Source organism: Lissotriton helveticus, chromosome 12 (genome assembly GCF_964261635.1).
Source record: "Lissotriton helveticus chromosome 12, aLisHel1.1, whole genome shotgun sequence".
Classification (NCBI taxonomy): Eukaryota; Metazoa; Chordata; class Amphibia; order Caudata; family Salamandridae; genus Lissotriton; species Lissotriton helveticus.
The window spans coordinates 832,180,046-832,192,067 of NC_136073.1; the positions used below are offsets into that span (position 1 = coordinate 832,180,046).

The window sequence follows — 12,022 nt, forward strand, 5'->3', positions numbered from 1 at the left end:
ACCCCATAAGCCCTCCATATATCAGCATGCATATAGTTTCACAACTGCCAGTGACTGAAATCCATTGATGGAATGATAAAAGTGCAAGTGCTCACAATGCTAGAGTGCCTGTTTGCTGCGAGGAGCAGTGGTACTCAATAAAACGATTGCACAATTCTGAGTAGTGTTGGCATTCTCCTTTGCAAAGTAAAGAAGTGCAGCTGAGTGCATTTAATACACTGACCTTAGCACATCCCTACTCAAAAGTTAAGAGTTCTTCCCTGCAAATCACTCACCTCAGCACATCCAGAGCCCCTTGGGATCCAGGCTAACATGCTCACCCCCACCTCACCTCTTGGCATATCTTCTGAACCCCTTGGGATCCAGCCTGGCATGCCCGCCCCCACCTCCATTATGCACCCCACCTCACCTCAATGATCTTGATGAACCGGGGGAACACCGGGTTCCTGGTGACGGCAATGAGCGGCACATTGGGGAAGACCTCGGGGATCATGAGCGGGGCGAGGGCGGTCATGACCGGCGCGGTGTAGGGCTCACCCCCTTCCTCCCCTCCGCTGCTCTCGGCCCCTCCGTCCCCTCCGGCCGTAGAGCTGAGGTGAGCCCAGGAGGTCTGCAGGTGCCTCCGCTGGGACTGGAAGGGTCCCCGGCCTCCGGGGAGCGCCCATGCCCTGCGCGGGGAGGCCAGGGGCGGTGGAGCAGGGCAGGCGGCGAGGGCACGGAGCCCCACTCTGGCCCTCGCCCTGCAGGAGCTCCAGAGCCGCAGGTAGCCGGCCATGCTGTGCGTCTGCTGTCACCGGCGGGGAGGCGGCGCACACTGCTGAGCCAACCGCCCTGCGCGCGCAGGGGACACCGCCAGGAGCTTCATCCATCGCCGAGGTCAAGGGATGCGCTTCAGGAATGTACACACAACACCGGAGTGTGTTATCATACTTTCTAACAAGAAAACGTATCGTTTAGTATTATGAACACTCACACAACGTGTTTGAGAAAACGAATAGAATTATTAATAAAGTTATAAAATGCACAATTTAAATCGCATGTTAGGGACATAATAAAAGGAGACTGTAGTAGTTCTCATTGTAAACTCAAATATTCAGCGTTTTCTTGACTTCTTTATTTGAGGTCATATTACAGTTAGTACGAAAGTGACATTTCAAGATGGCTACACGGCTGCTCGGAATTCAGGGGTCGTCAACGGCACTCGCCGTTTACCTACTGTCCTATACTGTATCGATCCGCACAAGCTGAACTCAACTGTTGCCGCCATCTTGGAACTGTCATGCTACTTAAAGTTTAAAGGACCAGCTCTAAAAAGACGTTTTCTTGTTGGAACAAGTTTTAACGGCAAGGAAAATTCTGGTACACAGAAGTGAGAGCATCAACAGAACACGTCCAACAGGACGCTTGCTGTTACAGTTTCTCTAATTTGCAGTCTAAATGTTTACCAACTCATGAGTAAGTAATGGCACCCTTTTGAGTTGGCATGTCTCAGTTTTCAATTGACCAGTGTTTGACGAATGAGGTTTTCGCCACTGCAACGAGAGGAACGCCAGAAAAAAACAATAAAAAGTGAGTTAAACTAAAAAGGAAACAGTTAAAGTGTTTAAAATCTAATTTATACCTGCCTGCCTCTCATTTTAATACTTCAAAAAATGCATACTAACTGGCCAACTTCCTATAACTAAAAAGAGGTAGGCTCTTTTTGAGGTCTAACAAAGTAATGGTATCACAAGAAATGACATTGTATAACATTTATTATAACAAAGGCATCGTATGAAATTGCATCACGTGAGACATGAGCCAAATCAAATCGCAGAAAACTATCAGAAAATACACTCAGTAAGACACCTCAGATAGTTAATGGTCCAACTGCGTAAAGGTGTGCCCAACTCAATTATAATAATTTGATATGAACCAATACTACAAGGGCAAGCATGCAATACCTTGATAAATAAGTAGCCTGGACTTTAATCAATGTGGCATTGATGCAGCATTACCCAGTGGCTTAACAAAACTTGAGGGTGCCACCTTGCAAAGTACATTGAGAGGGCCCGCCACGTTCAGGACCTGTTCAGGAGCTCTCAGGCAAGGGGCCTGCTGCTTGTGCAGTCACAGAGGGGGCCCCTTGGAGCTTGGGAGCCCCCACACCACAGGGGCTGCGGGGGCTAATGTTACCACACTGGTGTTACCTTGCAACACTCAATTTCAGTCCCCTACCCAAATCTTTGAACTGCTGTGCACAGGTAGTTACTGAACTGATTTCATACACATTGTTCAGTTAGTAATTGCTTTAAAAGGCACAACATCACAAGCTTTATAAAAAAAATCTTGGTAGACGGCAAACTCCAGTCCTAGTGTTCACTTAAGCATGGTATAACGTACCAACAAGTCAGTGGCAGAGGTCTCACTGCATTAACAATGGTGCCCAAGAGTGTGAGCGGCCCTCTCGCCCCCCCCACACACACTTATTGCCTAGGAGTTGGTTTACTTGTATTAATTTTAACTACACTGCAGCACTGCACAGAAATGTGTTACAACTTTACAGACAGGAAATGCATTCCTCTCTCCAAGTGATTCGTAGTCCTTGAAAGTATGAAAATTGATGACAAATGCTTGGTCAAAAATCATAAAATGGCAAATAGAGGCCCAATCTTAATGGCCTCTTATTGGCTTGGTACAAGTGTTACAGCGACCAATTGGCTGCTAGGGGCTACTAGAAGTCTGACCCAGTCTCCATGACTCTGCTGGTCTTTTTTTCCCCTGTGCCTGGCCAGGAATTGCTGCATCCTTTTTTTGACTATTGCCAAAAACACATAAACACTAAATTAACATATTAAAAGTAGGCGCAAAACCTACTTGCACATATATCTCCACATTTTTGTTGCCACCACACACAAAATTGAGCACAAAAACATAACTCAAAATCATCTCAGTAGACACTATCATTGGATAGTCAGCAAACATAATGTGTTAATACAATGATCATTGTATGTATGATCATACTCAGTGGTGGCCATGATCTCCACTTGACACTCCTGGTCCGCCACACAACTACTATTAGAGGGTATCTATGTTACGCCTACCAAGAATTTAATACAAAGTATTTCATGGACTACTGTACATAAGGCTTAATGGTCTGGGGTCTATGGTTCCATCAGTCACCCACACTTTCTTCGTATGCACATTTATTAATCCACCATGCATCCCTCCATCCGTCTGTCAGTCCATCCATCCATCCATATATCCATCCATCCATCCATCCATCCATCCATCCATCCATCCGTCCGTCTGTCTGTCCATCTGTCCGCCCATCCATCCGTCCATCTTTTTGTCTTTCCATCTGTCAGTCCATCCATCCATCTATTCATCCATCCAACCATCTATCTGTCCATCCATCCATCCATCCCCATCCATCCTTTCACCCTTCCATACATCATTTAGCTCACCCATTCATCAATATTTTAATTCCTCCATTCATCGTATTTCACTGAAACGTTTCCCCATCCATTTACCCTTCCACCCAACCTTTCACTATCTTTTCCTTTTTCCTACCTTTCCTTCATCTTACACTTTCTATGACCCTTCCTAACTTTCTTCCACACCTCCTTACTTTCAACATCCCTTGCTTCCCTTTCCCTTTCTATACACCTACCTTTCTTTCTGCTCCCTCCTCACTACCTTTTCTTTCTTTCATGCTGTAGTGGCTAAAGTGGTGATTCACGAGGCCACTTGTTAGGCATCAACTAGGCTGACCTTCTAAATTTATGTCATCACAAACATTATTTACAGTCCAGAGCTTTCACACAACAACCTACAACACTCTGGCTGTTGCGTGCCTTCAGTTGTTGGCATAAAAACAACTAGACTGGCAACTCTTTTTTCCAGTCATTTGTCACTTAGAAGCCCAGAGCTGCAAACAGTGTCTGTGATGAAATGGAGTGATGTGACCACCCGATTCTGAAGAATTTGTGCCAGTTCGGTTCCTCCACACAGATACTACAATTACACCCTTGGACACATTCATCTATGCAGCTTCTCTGCGCTGCCACTGGGTGGCGTCAGTGGGATAAAGTGTGGCATGGCTCTCCAGACATTTCTGACATGCTATGTGTTTGACTTGCCTCCCTCCCTCTAAGCCAAGTATAGCATTAATGTGTCCCCTCAATCAATGCCAAACCTGGTTAGCATTTCTAGGGGCAAGTAAATATTTTAGAAGGAGTAGTTTCTGTCCTGTAACTCCAGTTCTGTAGTAGGGGTATCTCTGTTATAGTCATAATCTAGTGAATAGTCCCGCCCATGTGCGAGGACCCCAGCAATCAAAAATAATCTCTTAAGTTGTCAAAAAATTGCAGAACTACAAAGACACTTAAGAGAGAATTTAAAGACAAATAATGCAGCCTATATCCACAGGCTACACTGTCCAGTACTTCAACTAGAAATTCCACCAAAAATCCACAAACAGCAAAGCCTGTCCAGATTTCCCTTGCTTTAACAGCAAAAACCCCTCTGGAATGATAGAGAGGAAGGCATGGACAGACAAGCCCCATAGGCTGCCATTATGTGGCTTAAATAGGGTACTGTGCCTTTAAGAGAACTTTCCAGAACTTCTCCCAGTATCCCAGAAAGCATAGCAGGTCCCTCTCACTTTCAGTTCTTTTTGAAGGCGTAACACGCCAGACCTGTCGCATTCCTTAAATGAACATCTCTCTCCACCGGGGAGGCGGGAGGGCGCTTATGACTATAACAGAGATACCCCTACTACAGAACTGGAGTTACAGGACAGAAACTACTCCTTCTGTAGTAGGGGATCTCTGTGTATAGTCATAATCTAGTGAATAGAATGGCAAGCCCATCCCCACACCAAAGCGGCGGTGGAGAAAAGAGAAATAACACCACTACTGTGCGAACAGATTTCGCAGCGAAGCCTGCCCAACCTGAGCGTCTGCCCTGGCATCAGTGTCCAGGTAGTAATGCTTAGCAAAGGTATGGACCGACTTCCAAGTGGCCGCCTTGCAGATTTCTGCAATCGGAACATTACGGAGCAATGCTGTCGTGGCAGCTTTGCCCCTGGTGGAATGAGCCTTAGGCTTACCTCCTAAGGTCTTATTAGCTTTTTGGTAACACAACTGTATGCAGGACACAATCCACCGAGAGATAGACTGCTTAGAGGTCGCAAGACCCGTCCTGACTGATCCATAATTGATAAACAATTGGTCAGATCTACGAATATCTTTGGTCTTATCCAGATAAAATTTCAACACCCTCCTAACATCCAGGGAATGTAACGACCTTTCCGCTGGAGATGAAGGATTCTGAAAAAACGTAGGCAAAGTTATGGTCTGGTTAACATGAAAATCAGAAATAACCTTGGGAAGAAATTTAGGGTGAGTACGCATAACAACCTTAGCAGCATGAAATACAGTATAAGGTTCTTGGCAACACAGCGCCTGAATTTCACTCACCCTGCGGGCCGATGTAATGGCCACGAGGAACGCCGCCTTCCAGGACAGGTGCTGCAACAAAGCCTTATGAATAGGTTCAAAAGGCTCCTTCATCAACCTGGACAGCACCACATTCAATTCCCATGAAGGCGAAGGAAGCCTGACAGGAGGGAACACTTTCTTCAAGCCTTCCAAAAAATCTTTGATCACAGGGATCTGGAAGAAGGAAGTCTGTGAAGGGCATTTCCTGTAGGCAGTCAAAGCAGCAAGATGAACCTTAATAGAATGGACATTAAGGCCAGACTGCGCCAACTGTAGAAGATAAGGAAGGATGACATCTTCCTTACAAGTCGTCGGATCATAGTTCTTAGACTTGCACCAGATACAAAATCTCTTCCACTTGTACTCATAGGAAGTCCTAGTGGAAGGTCTCTTAGACTCCTTCAGTATGTCCATACAATCTGCAGGGAGATTCAAATGACCATATTGCACTAACTCAGGAGCCATGCTGCCAAACTCAAAGACGAGAGGTTGGGGTGCAACATCAGCCCCCCGAACTTCGTGAGAAGGTCCGGCCTGCACGGCAGCCGAATATGAGGAAGGAGAGACCGGTGAAGCAGGTCCGTGAACCACCACTGTCTGGGCCATTCCGGGGCAATCAGTATCATCCGCGCCCTGGACTGGGACAGCTTGATGAGAACCGTCGGAATCAGGGGAATGGGTGGAAAAGCGTACAGAAAGCTGTTCGACCAGTTGATCCATAACGCGTTCCCCAGCGTCCCCGGCTGGTAGTACCTGGAGGCGAAGCCTCGGCATTTGCTGTTTTCGGCGGTGGCGAACAGATCTACGTCTGGAGTCCCCCACCTTGCGAAGACTTCTCCTAGTACTTCGTCGTTTATGACCCATTCGTGGTTTTCCTGAATCAGTCTGCTCAGTGCGTCTGCCTGAACATTCTGCACACCTGGCAGATGGGTAGCCGTTATCGTCAGTCCTCGAGCCAGAAGCCAGCGCCAGATCGCCTGCGCCTCCTGCGACAGGTGCGTGACCTCGAGCCTCCCTGCTTGTTGAGGTAATACATTGTGGTCGTATTGTCCGTTTGCACAAGTAGAGAGTTGGTCTGGAAGGACGGGTGAAAGGCCTTCAGTGCCAAGTGAACAGCTCTGAGTTCCAGGAAATTGATGTGGTACGTGGACTCCGTCGGGGACCACGTCCCTTGAATCTGTAGGTCTCCAGAATGCGCTCCCCAGCCCTGGAGAGAAGCATCCGTCACGATAACCTGAGTGGGAATGTCCTTGTGGAAGGGAACCCCTCTGCGGAGATTCTCCGCTGAACACCACCACTTCAGAGACTGAAGAGCATGCAGAGATAGACGTATCTTGTCGTCCCAAGATCCTCTCCTCTGATCCCACTGATCCTCCAAGCACTCTTGCAATGGTCTCATGTGCAGCCGTGCATGGGGCGTAAGGAAGATACATGAGGCCATCGATCCTAGTAGAGAAGACACCGTCCTCACTGTCGTGGATGGAGCGGTCATGAGAGCCCGGGCCTTCCGAAGCAGTGATAATCGTCGCTCCTCCGAAGGAGACACGCTTGCTGACAGCGTATCGATGGAGGCTCCCAAGTACTGAATGCACTGGACTGGAGTCGGAACCGACTTGGACATGTTGATGTGCAACCCCAGCTTGTTCAAGAGAACGCACGTCTTCTGGAAGTGCGCTTGCGCTTCCGTGAAGGAGGAGGCCTTGATCAACCAGTCGTCCAGGTATGGGTAGACAAACACCTTGTTCCTCCGTAGGTGTGCGGCTACCACCGCCATGCACTTTGAGAATGTCCTCGGCGCAGACTTCAGTCCGAATGGCAGTACTGTGTATTGATAGTGATTGGCGCCGACTTGGAACCACAGGAACTTCCTGTGTTTGTGTGCAATGGGCACATGGAAGTAAGCATCCTGGAGGTCTATGGCACACAGCCAGTCTACCCGTTGCAGCTGAGGATAAATCTGATGCAACGACAGCTTGCGAAACTTTTCTCTGCGAATCCACTTGTTTGCTTGTCGCAAATCCAGAATGGGCCTGAACTCGTTCTTGTCCTTTTTTGGAACCAGAAAGAACCGGGAGTACAGACCTCTTCCTCTTTGAGACAGAGGTACGACTTCTATCGCCCTTTTCCTTAACAGGATATCGGCTTCCGCCTGGAGCTCGCGCAGCTGATACTGCGAGCCGACCGGAGGAATTGATGGAGGCGGGCTGGTGAACCGAAGACTGTGTCCATTGCAAACAATATTCAGCACCCACTTGTCCTGAGTAATTTTTCTCCACTCTGCCAGAAAAAATTGAATGCTTCCCCCCACCCGGAGCGGGTAACAGATGTCGGGGAAGTAAGTGCTCAGGGCCTAGACCCGGCCTGGCCCTTAGTCGCTGGGGCCGACTGATGGCCGCCTCTGCCCCTCTGGCGTTTCTGGAATGGTCTTCTGAACTGCTGCTGTTGTTGTTGCTGCTGTTGTCCAGAAGACTGGCCACGCCCTCTGCCTTGACCACCGAACCGGCGTTGGAACGGACGGTACGTCTTCTTGGTCTCCTTGGGCTTCTCCAAACCCACCGCTGTGAGCGTTTCAGCTTCCGCCTTCATGCGGGCCATTTCATCATCAGCGTGCTTCCCGAACAGGGTTTCGCCAGAGAATGGTAGATTGGCAACCCTCTGCTGAGCGTCCGGTTTCAGAGACGTAGGCGGAGCCATGCATGTCGTCGCTGGTTTATTCCGTGGCAGAAACCATGCGCCGCCAGTAGAGAAGAGTCGGCTGCAGCGCTGATGACTTGATTCGCCACCAACATTCCTTCGTTTAGCACCTCTTGGAAGTCTTCCCGCTTGTCCCGCGGAAGGAGCTCCACAAATTGTTGAAGGGATTCCCAGAGGGCTCTGTCATACCGACCCAACAAGGCAGTGGAACTAGCTGCCTTCATTGAGGTCGCCGAGGTCCCACAAACTCTTCTCCCAGATGAATCCAACTACCTAGATTCCTTATCTGGCGGAACTGGGGAGGAAGGCGTGGTGGCATGCTGTTTGCGCGCCGCCGTCACAATCACCGAGTCTGGAGGGGGCTCCAGCCTTAGAAAGGCCGGGTCCGAGTCCGGAGCCCGGTACTTCTTCTGCAGTCTGGAAGGTGCCGCCTTAGTCACCGCTGGAGTGAGGAAAAGATCCAGGGCCGGTTCTTCCAGGCCCGGCACCAGTGGCAGTAACGGCCGAGACAAATGCTTCTGATGGAGCGTCTCGAAGATGACCGATGTCTTGGGAGTGGGCACCGTCAAAGTAATGCCCAATTTTGCCGCACCCCGTAACAGCACGTCCTAGAAGGACACCAGATCGTCGATCGGTGAAACCCTCGTGTCCGGCGAATCCGACAAGGTCGGGGAGTAGTCCCTGGTCCCAGACGACCGGGTCCGTGAATGAGACCTGTGTCTCCTGTGGCGCCGTCTAGATCGTGTGGAAGACCTGTGACGCGAACGTTCCCTTCTCCTGGAGCGGGAGCGCGACCTCCCAGCACGTGGGCGCTCCACCGGTTTCCGTGGAGGCGTCTTCCGTGGCCTATCCTGGGGCTTCGGAGTAGGCGTACCCTTAGGAGGTGTCGGAAGCAGAGGCAGCGACACCGACCTCGGTGGCCTATGAGGAGGGACCGGTGGCGGAGGCTGCCCCACAGGAGGCAGCGGAGGAAGGGAGGGGAGCGGCGGATTAGCTGGAGGAGCCTCCTTCGGTAGAGGCGGAGGGGTCGCAGGCCTTGGCGGTGTATATACCACCGAGTACACCGTGCCCGTTGACTTCTTCGAGGGAGGGGCCTGTGATCCAGACCCTCCAGAGCGTGAGCGACGCCTCCGACGTCCTCCACCAGATCCAGCGTGACTTTTGGCGCCAGAATCCCTCCTGCGCCTCTTAGAGGAGGTTGAGATCCTCGGTGACGCTGATCTCTTCCTGCTCGACGTCGAGCGTCGTTTTTCAGGCGTGGAACCGCGATCCCTCGACTCTGGCGTCGAACGCCGTCTCCTCGACGTCGAGTGTTTCTTTCTCGACGACGAGCGGTCAGACCTCGACGGCGAGCGTCGACTCTTCCTCCTCGATGACCGTTTCCTCCCGGTCCTCGACGCCGAGGATCCCCCCGACATCGAACTGGTCGACGGCAACCGGCGGTGTCGCTTCGACGGCGAGCGCCGGTGCCTTCGTCGACGGCGATGCCCCGACTTCGACGACGACGACGTCGACGTCGGCGGTGACCTCGACGGCGGCCTAGCCAGGCCTCTCGACGTCGATCTTCCACGCTGTCTCGACCCGGAGCCCCGGGGAGAAGGGGAACACACCGTCGTCATCCCTCTCGACGTCGTCGTCGATGCTATCGACATCGACGGAGACCGGGACCTTTTGCTGGTCTTCCTGCCTCTGGGGAGCCCCCCAGAGGCCTCAGCAGGGGCAGAGGGAGCCTTCCCAGCCTGCCCAGACCCACCTGCAGCCTGCAGTCGCCTCTCTTCCAGGCCTTGGAGCCTAATTTTCAGCCTTTCCCTCAGGGTCCTTGTAGAAAAGGTCTGGCAGATGTCACAATCTTCAGGGACATGTTCTTCAGGGAGGCAAAGAATGCAGACGTCGTGTGGATCAGTCTTGGCCTTCTTCCTTCCACATGCTGGGCACTTGTCGAATAAAGCAGGCATTTTAGATCCCTAAAAGCCTGAACAAACACACAGAAGTGAAAAGGAAACACCAAGAATCAAATGAGAACACTTTTAAATCCAAAAAGTGTACAAACTCCAATAAACCCTTGAAAAAGGGAGAGCTCAATGCACAGGGTCCTGTAAGCAGGAGCCGGAAAAAAGAACCGAAAGTGAGAGGGACCTGCTATGCATTCTGGGATACTGGGAGAAGTTCTGGAAAGTTCTCTTAAAGGCACAGTACCCTATTTAAGCCACATAATGGCAGCCTATGGGGCTTGTCTGTCCATGCCTTCCTCTCTATCATTCCAGAGGGGTTTTTGCTGTTAAAGCAAGGGAAATCTGGACAGGCTTTGCTGTTTGTGGATTTTTGGTGGAATTTCTAGTTGAAGTACTGGACAGTGTAGCCTGTGGATATAGGCTGCATTATTTGTCTTTAAATTCTCTATTAAGTGTCTTTGCAGTTCTGCAATTTTTTGACAATTTAAGAGATTATTTTTGATTGCCGGGGTCCTCTCACATGGGCGGGACTATTCACTAGATTATGACTATACACAGAGATCCCCTACTACAGAAGTATTGCCCCATGTGACAGGCCGCGATAGTTTACAATCCTCTGGTTTCCTTTTACATCTGGTAATCTATAGATGTAAGCGAGGTGATCTAAGACTACACTTCCCATAATGCATTGGTATGTTTGATGAAAGCTGATTACTAGACGCTTGGAGTCCCAGTAGGTTGAAGCCAACAGGGCAACTGTATCTGTTCAGCTGCAACATATTTTTGTTACATAAGTATCTGCTGTCCTTTCACTTTCGCAAACATGATTTTCAAAATGCTGGTATTCATTCCAGTTTTACACTTCCTTAAAATAAGAATGACCAGTGTGCAATTTGGAGCTGGGGACTGCCTTCTTCTATCGATTATTACTTCTATGCTTGAAAGATCACGTTTCAGAAATCCTGATCACATCTGGGGAGGAGATTGGAACGGATATATATTGTGTGTGTGTAAAAAAAAAAAAATATATATATATATATATATATATATATATATATTATATATATATATTTACACACACACAATATATATATACACACACACACAATATATATACACACACACACACAATATATATATATATATATATATAGACACACACACACACACAATATATATATATATATATATATATATACACACACACACACACACACACATATACCCCCCCCCAACTTGAGCTCTGAATAAAACACCAGATCACACTGCTCTGTCCTGTCAGAGCTGTAACAACGGACGCGGGGTTCCCCAGTATTCACAGAAAGCAGTACAACGTGGCCTTAAACTGGATCCACAATAGACATGGTTTTTCAGCCAGTCCTGGTTTTTCATTCACCAGCCAGAAGCTTTCTGGGACTTGTAGTTTCACTCTCCTCATTTTAAGTATGGGCCAATAAGTCCCAGCGTACATGGTTCAAGACAGCATGTGTGCCCGTGAGAAGTGTAAGAGTTTTATATTGAAGAGTGCAGGCGCTAAAAGACTTTTTATTTTTATTTTGGTTTAAACTGAAAGTATACTGAGAGCTGCTCATTTTAAAGGACTAATGATGTGAAGTTCTCCCAGTCCATTTGGTAATTAACTTTTGGCCGTTGTAGACCTGTTTATACTACTGTGAAACCCGGACCACAAGTCCCAGAATGCATAGGAAAAAATATGGACTGGCCCAACTTCACACACATGGACCCAGCAAAATAGAAGCTCTCCTGACCCGAGGCAGTCACAAAGGCTCTTTTCATTTTGTCTAATCAGGAAGCACCTTTAACCTCTGCTTATATGTCGGGTCAGCATAGCTGTGAAAATGTTTTTTTTCACAAATGTTATGCATGCCGGGA

At 49.0% G+C, this 12,022-nt stretch overlaps 1 protein-coding gene across 1 annotated transcript in view; it reads right to left on the bottom strand.

The window, feature by feature from the left end:
• The window catches only part of LONP1 (lon peptidase 1, mitochondrial), a 39,499-nt gene extending 38,635 nt beyond the window's left edge, over window positions 1-864 (bottom strand). The window contains exon 1 of the mRNA XM_078670866.1: window positions 410-864. Coding sequence (XP_078526992.1) covers window positions 410-775 — 366 coding nt within the window. The 5' untranslated portion in view covers window positions 776-864. The remainder of the gene's footprint in view (window positions 1-409) is intronic.
• Window positions 865-12,022: the final 11,158 nt, after the last annotated feature.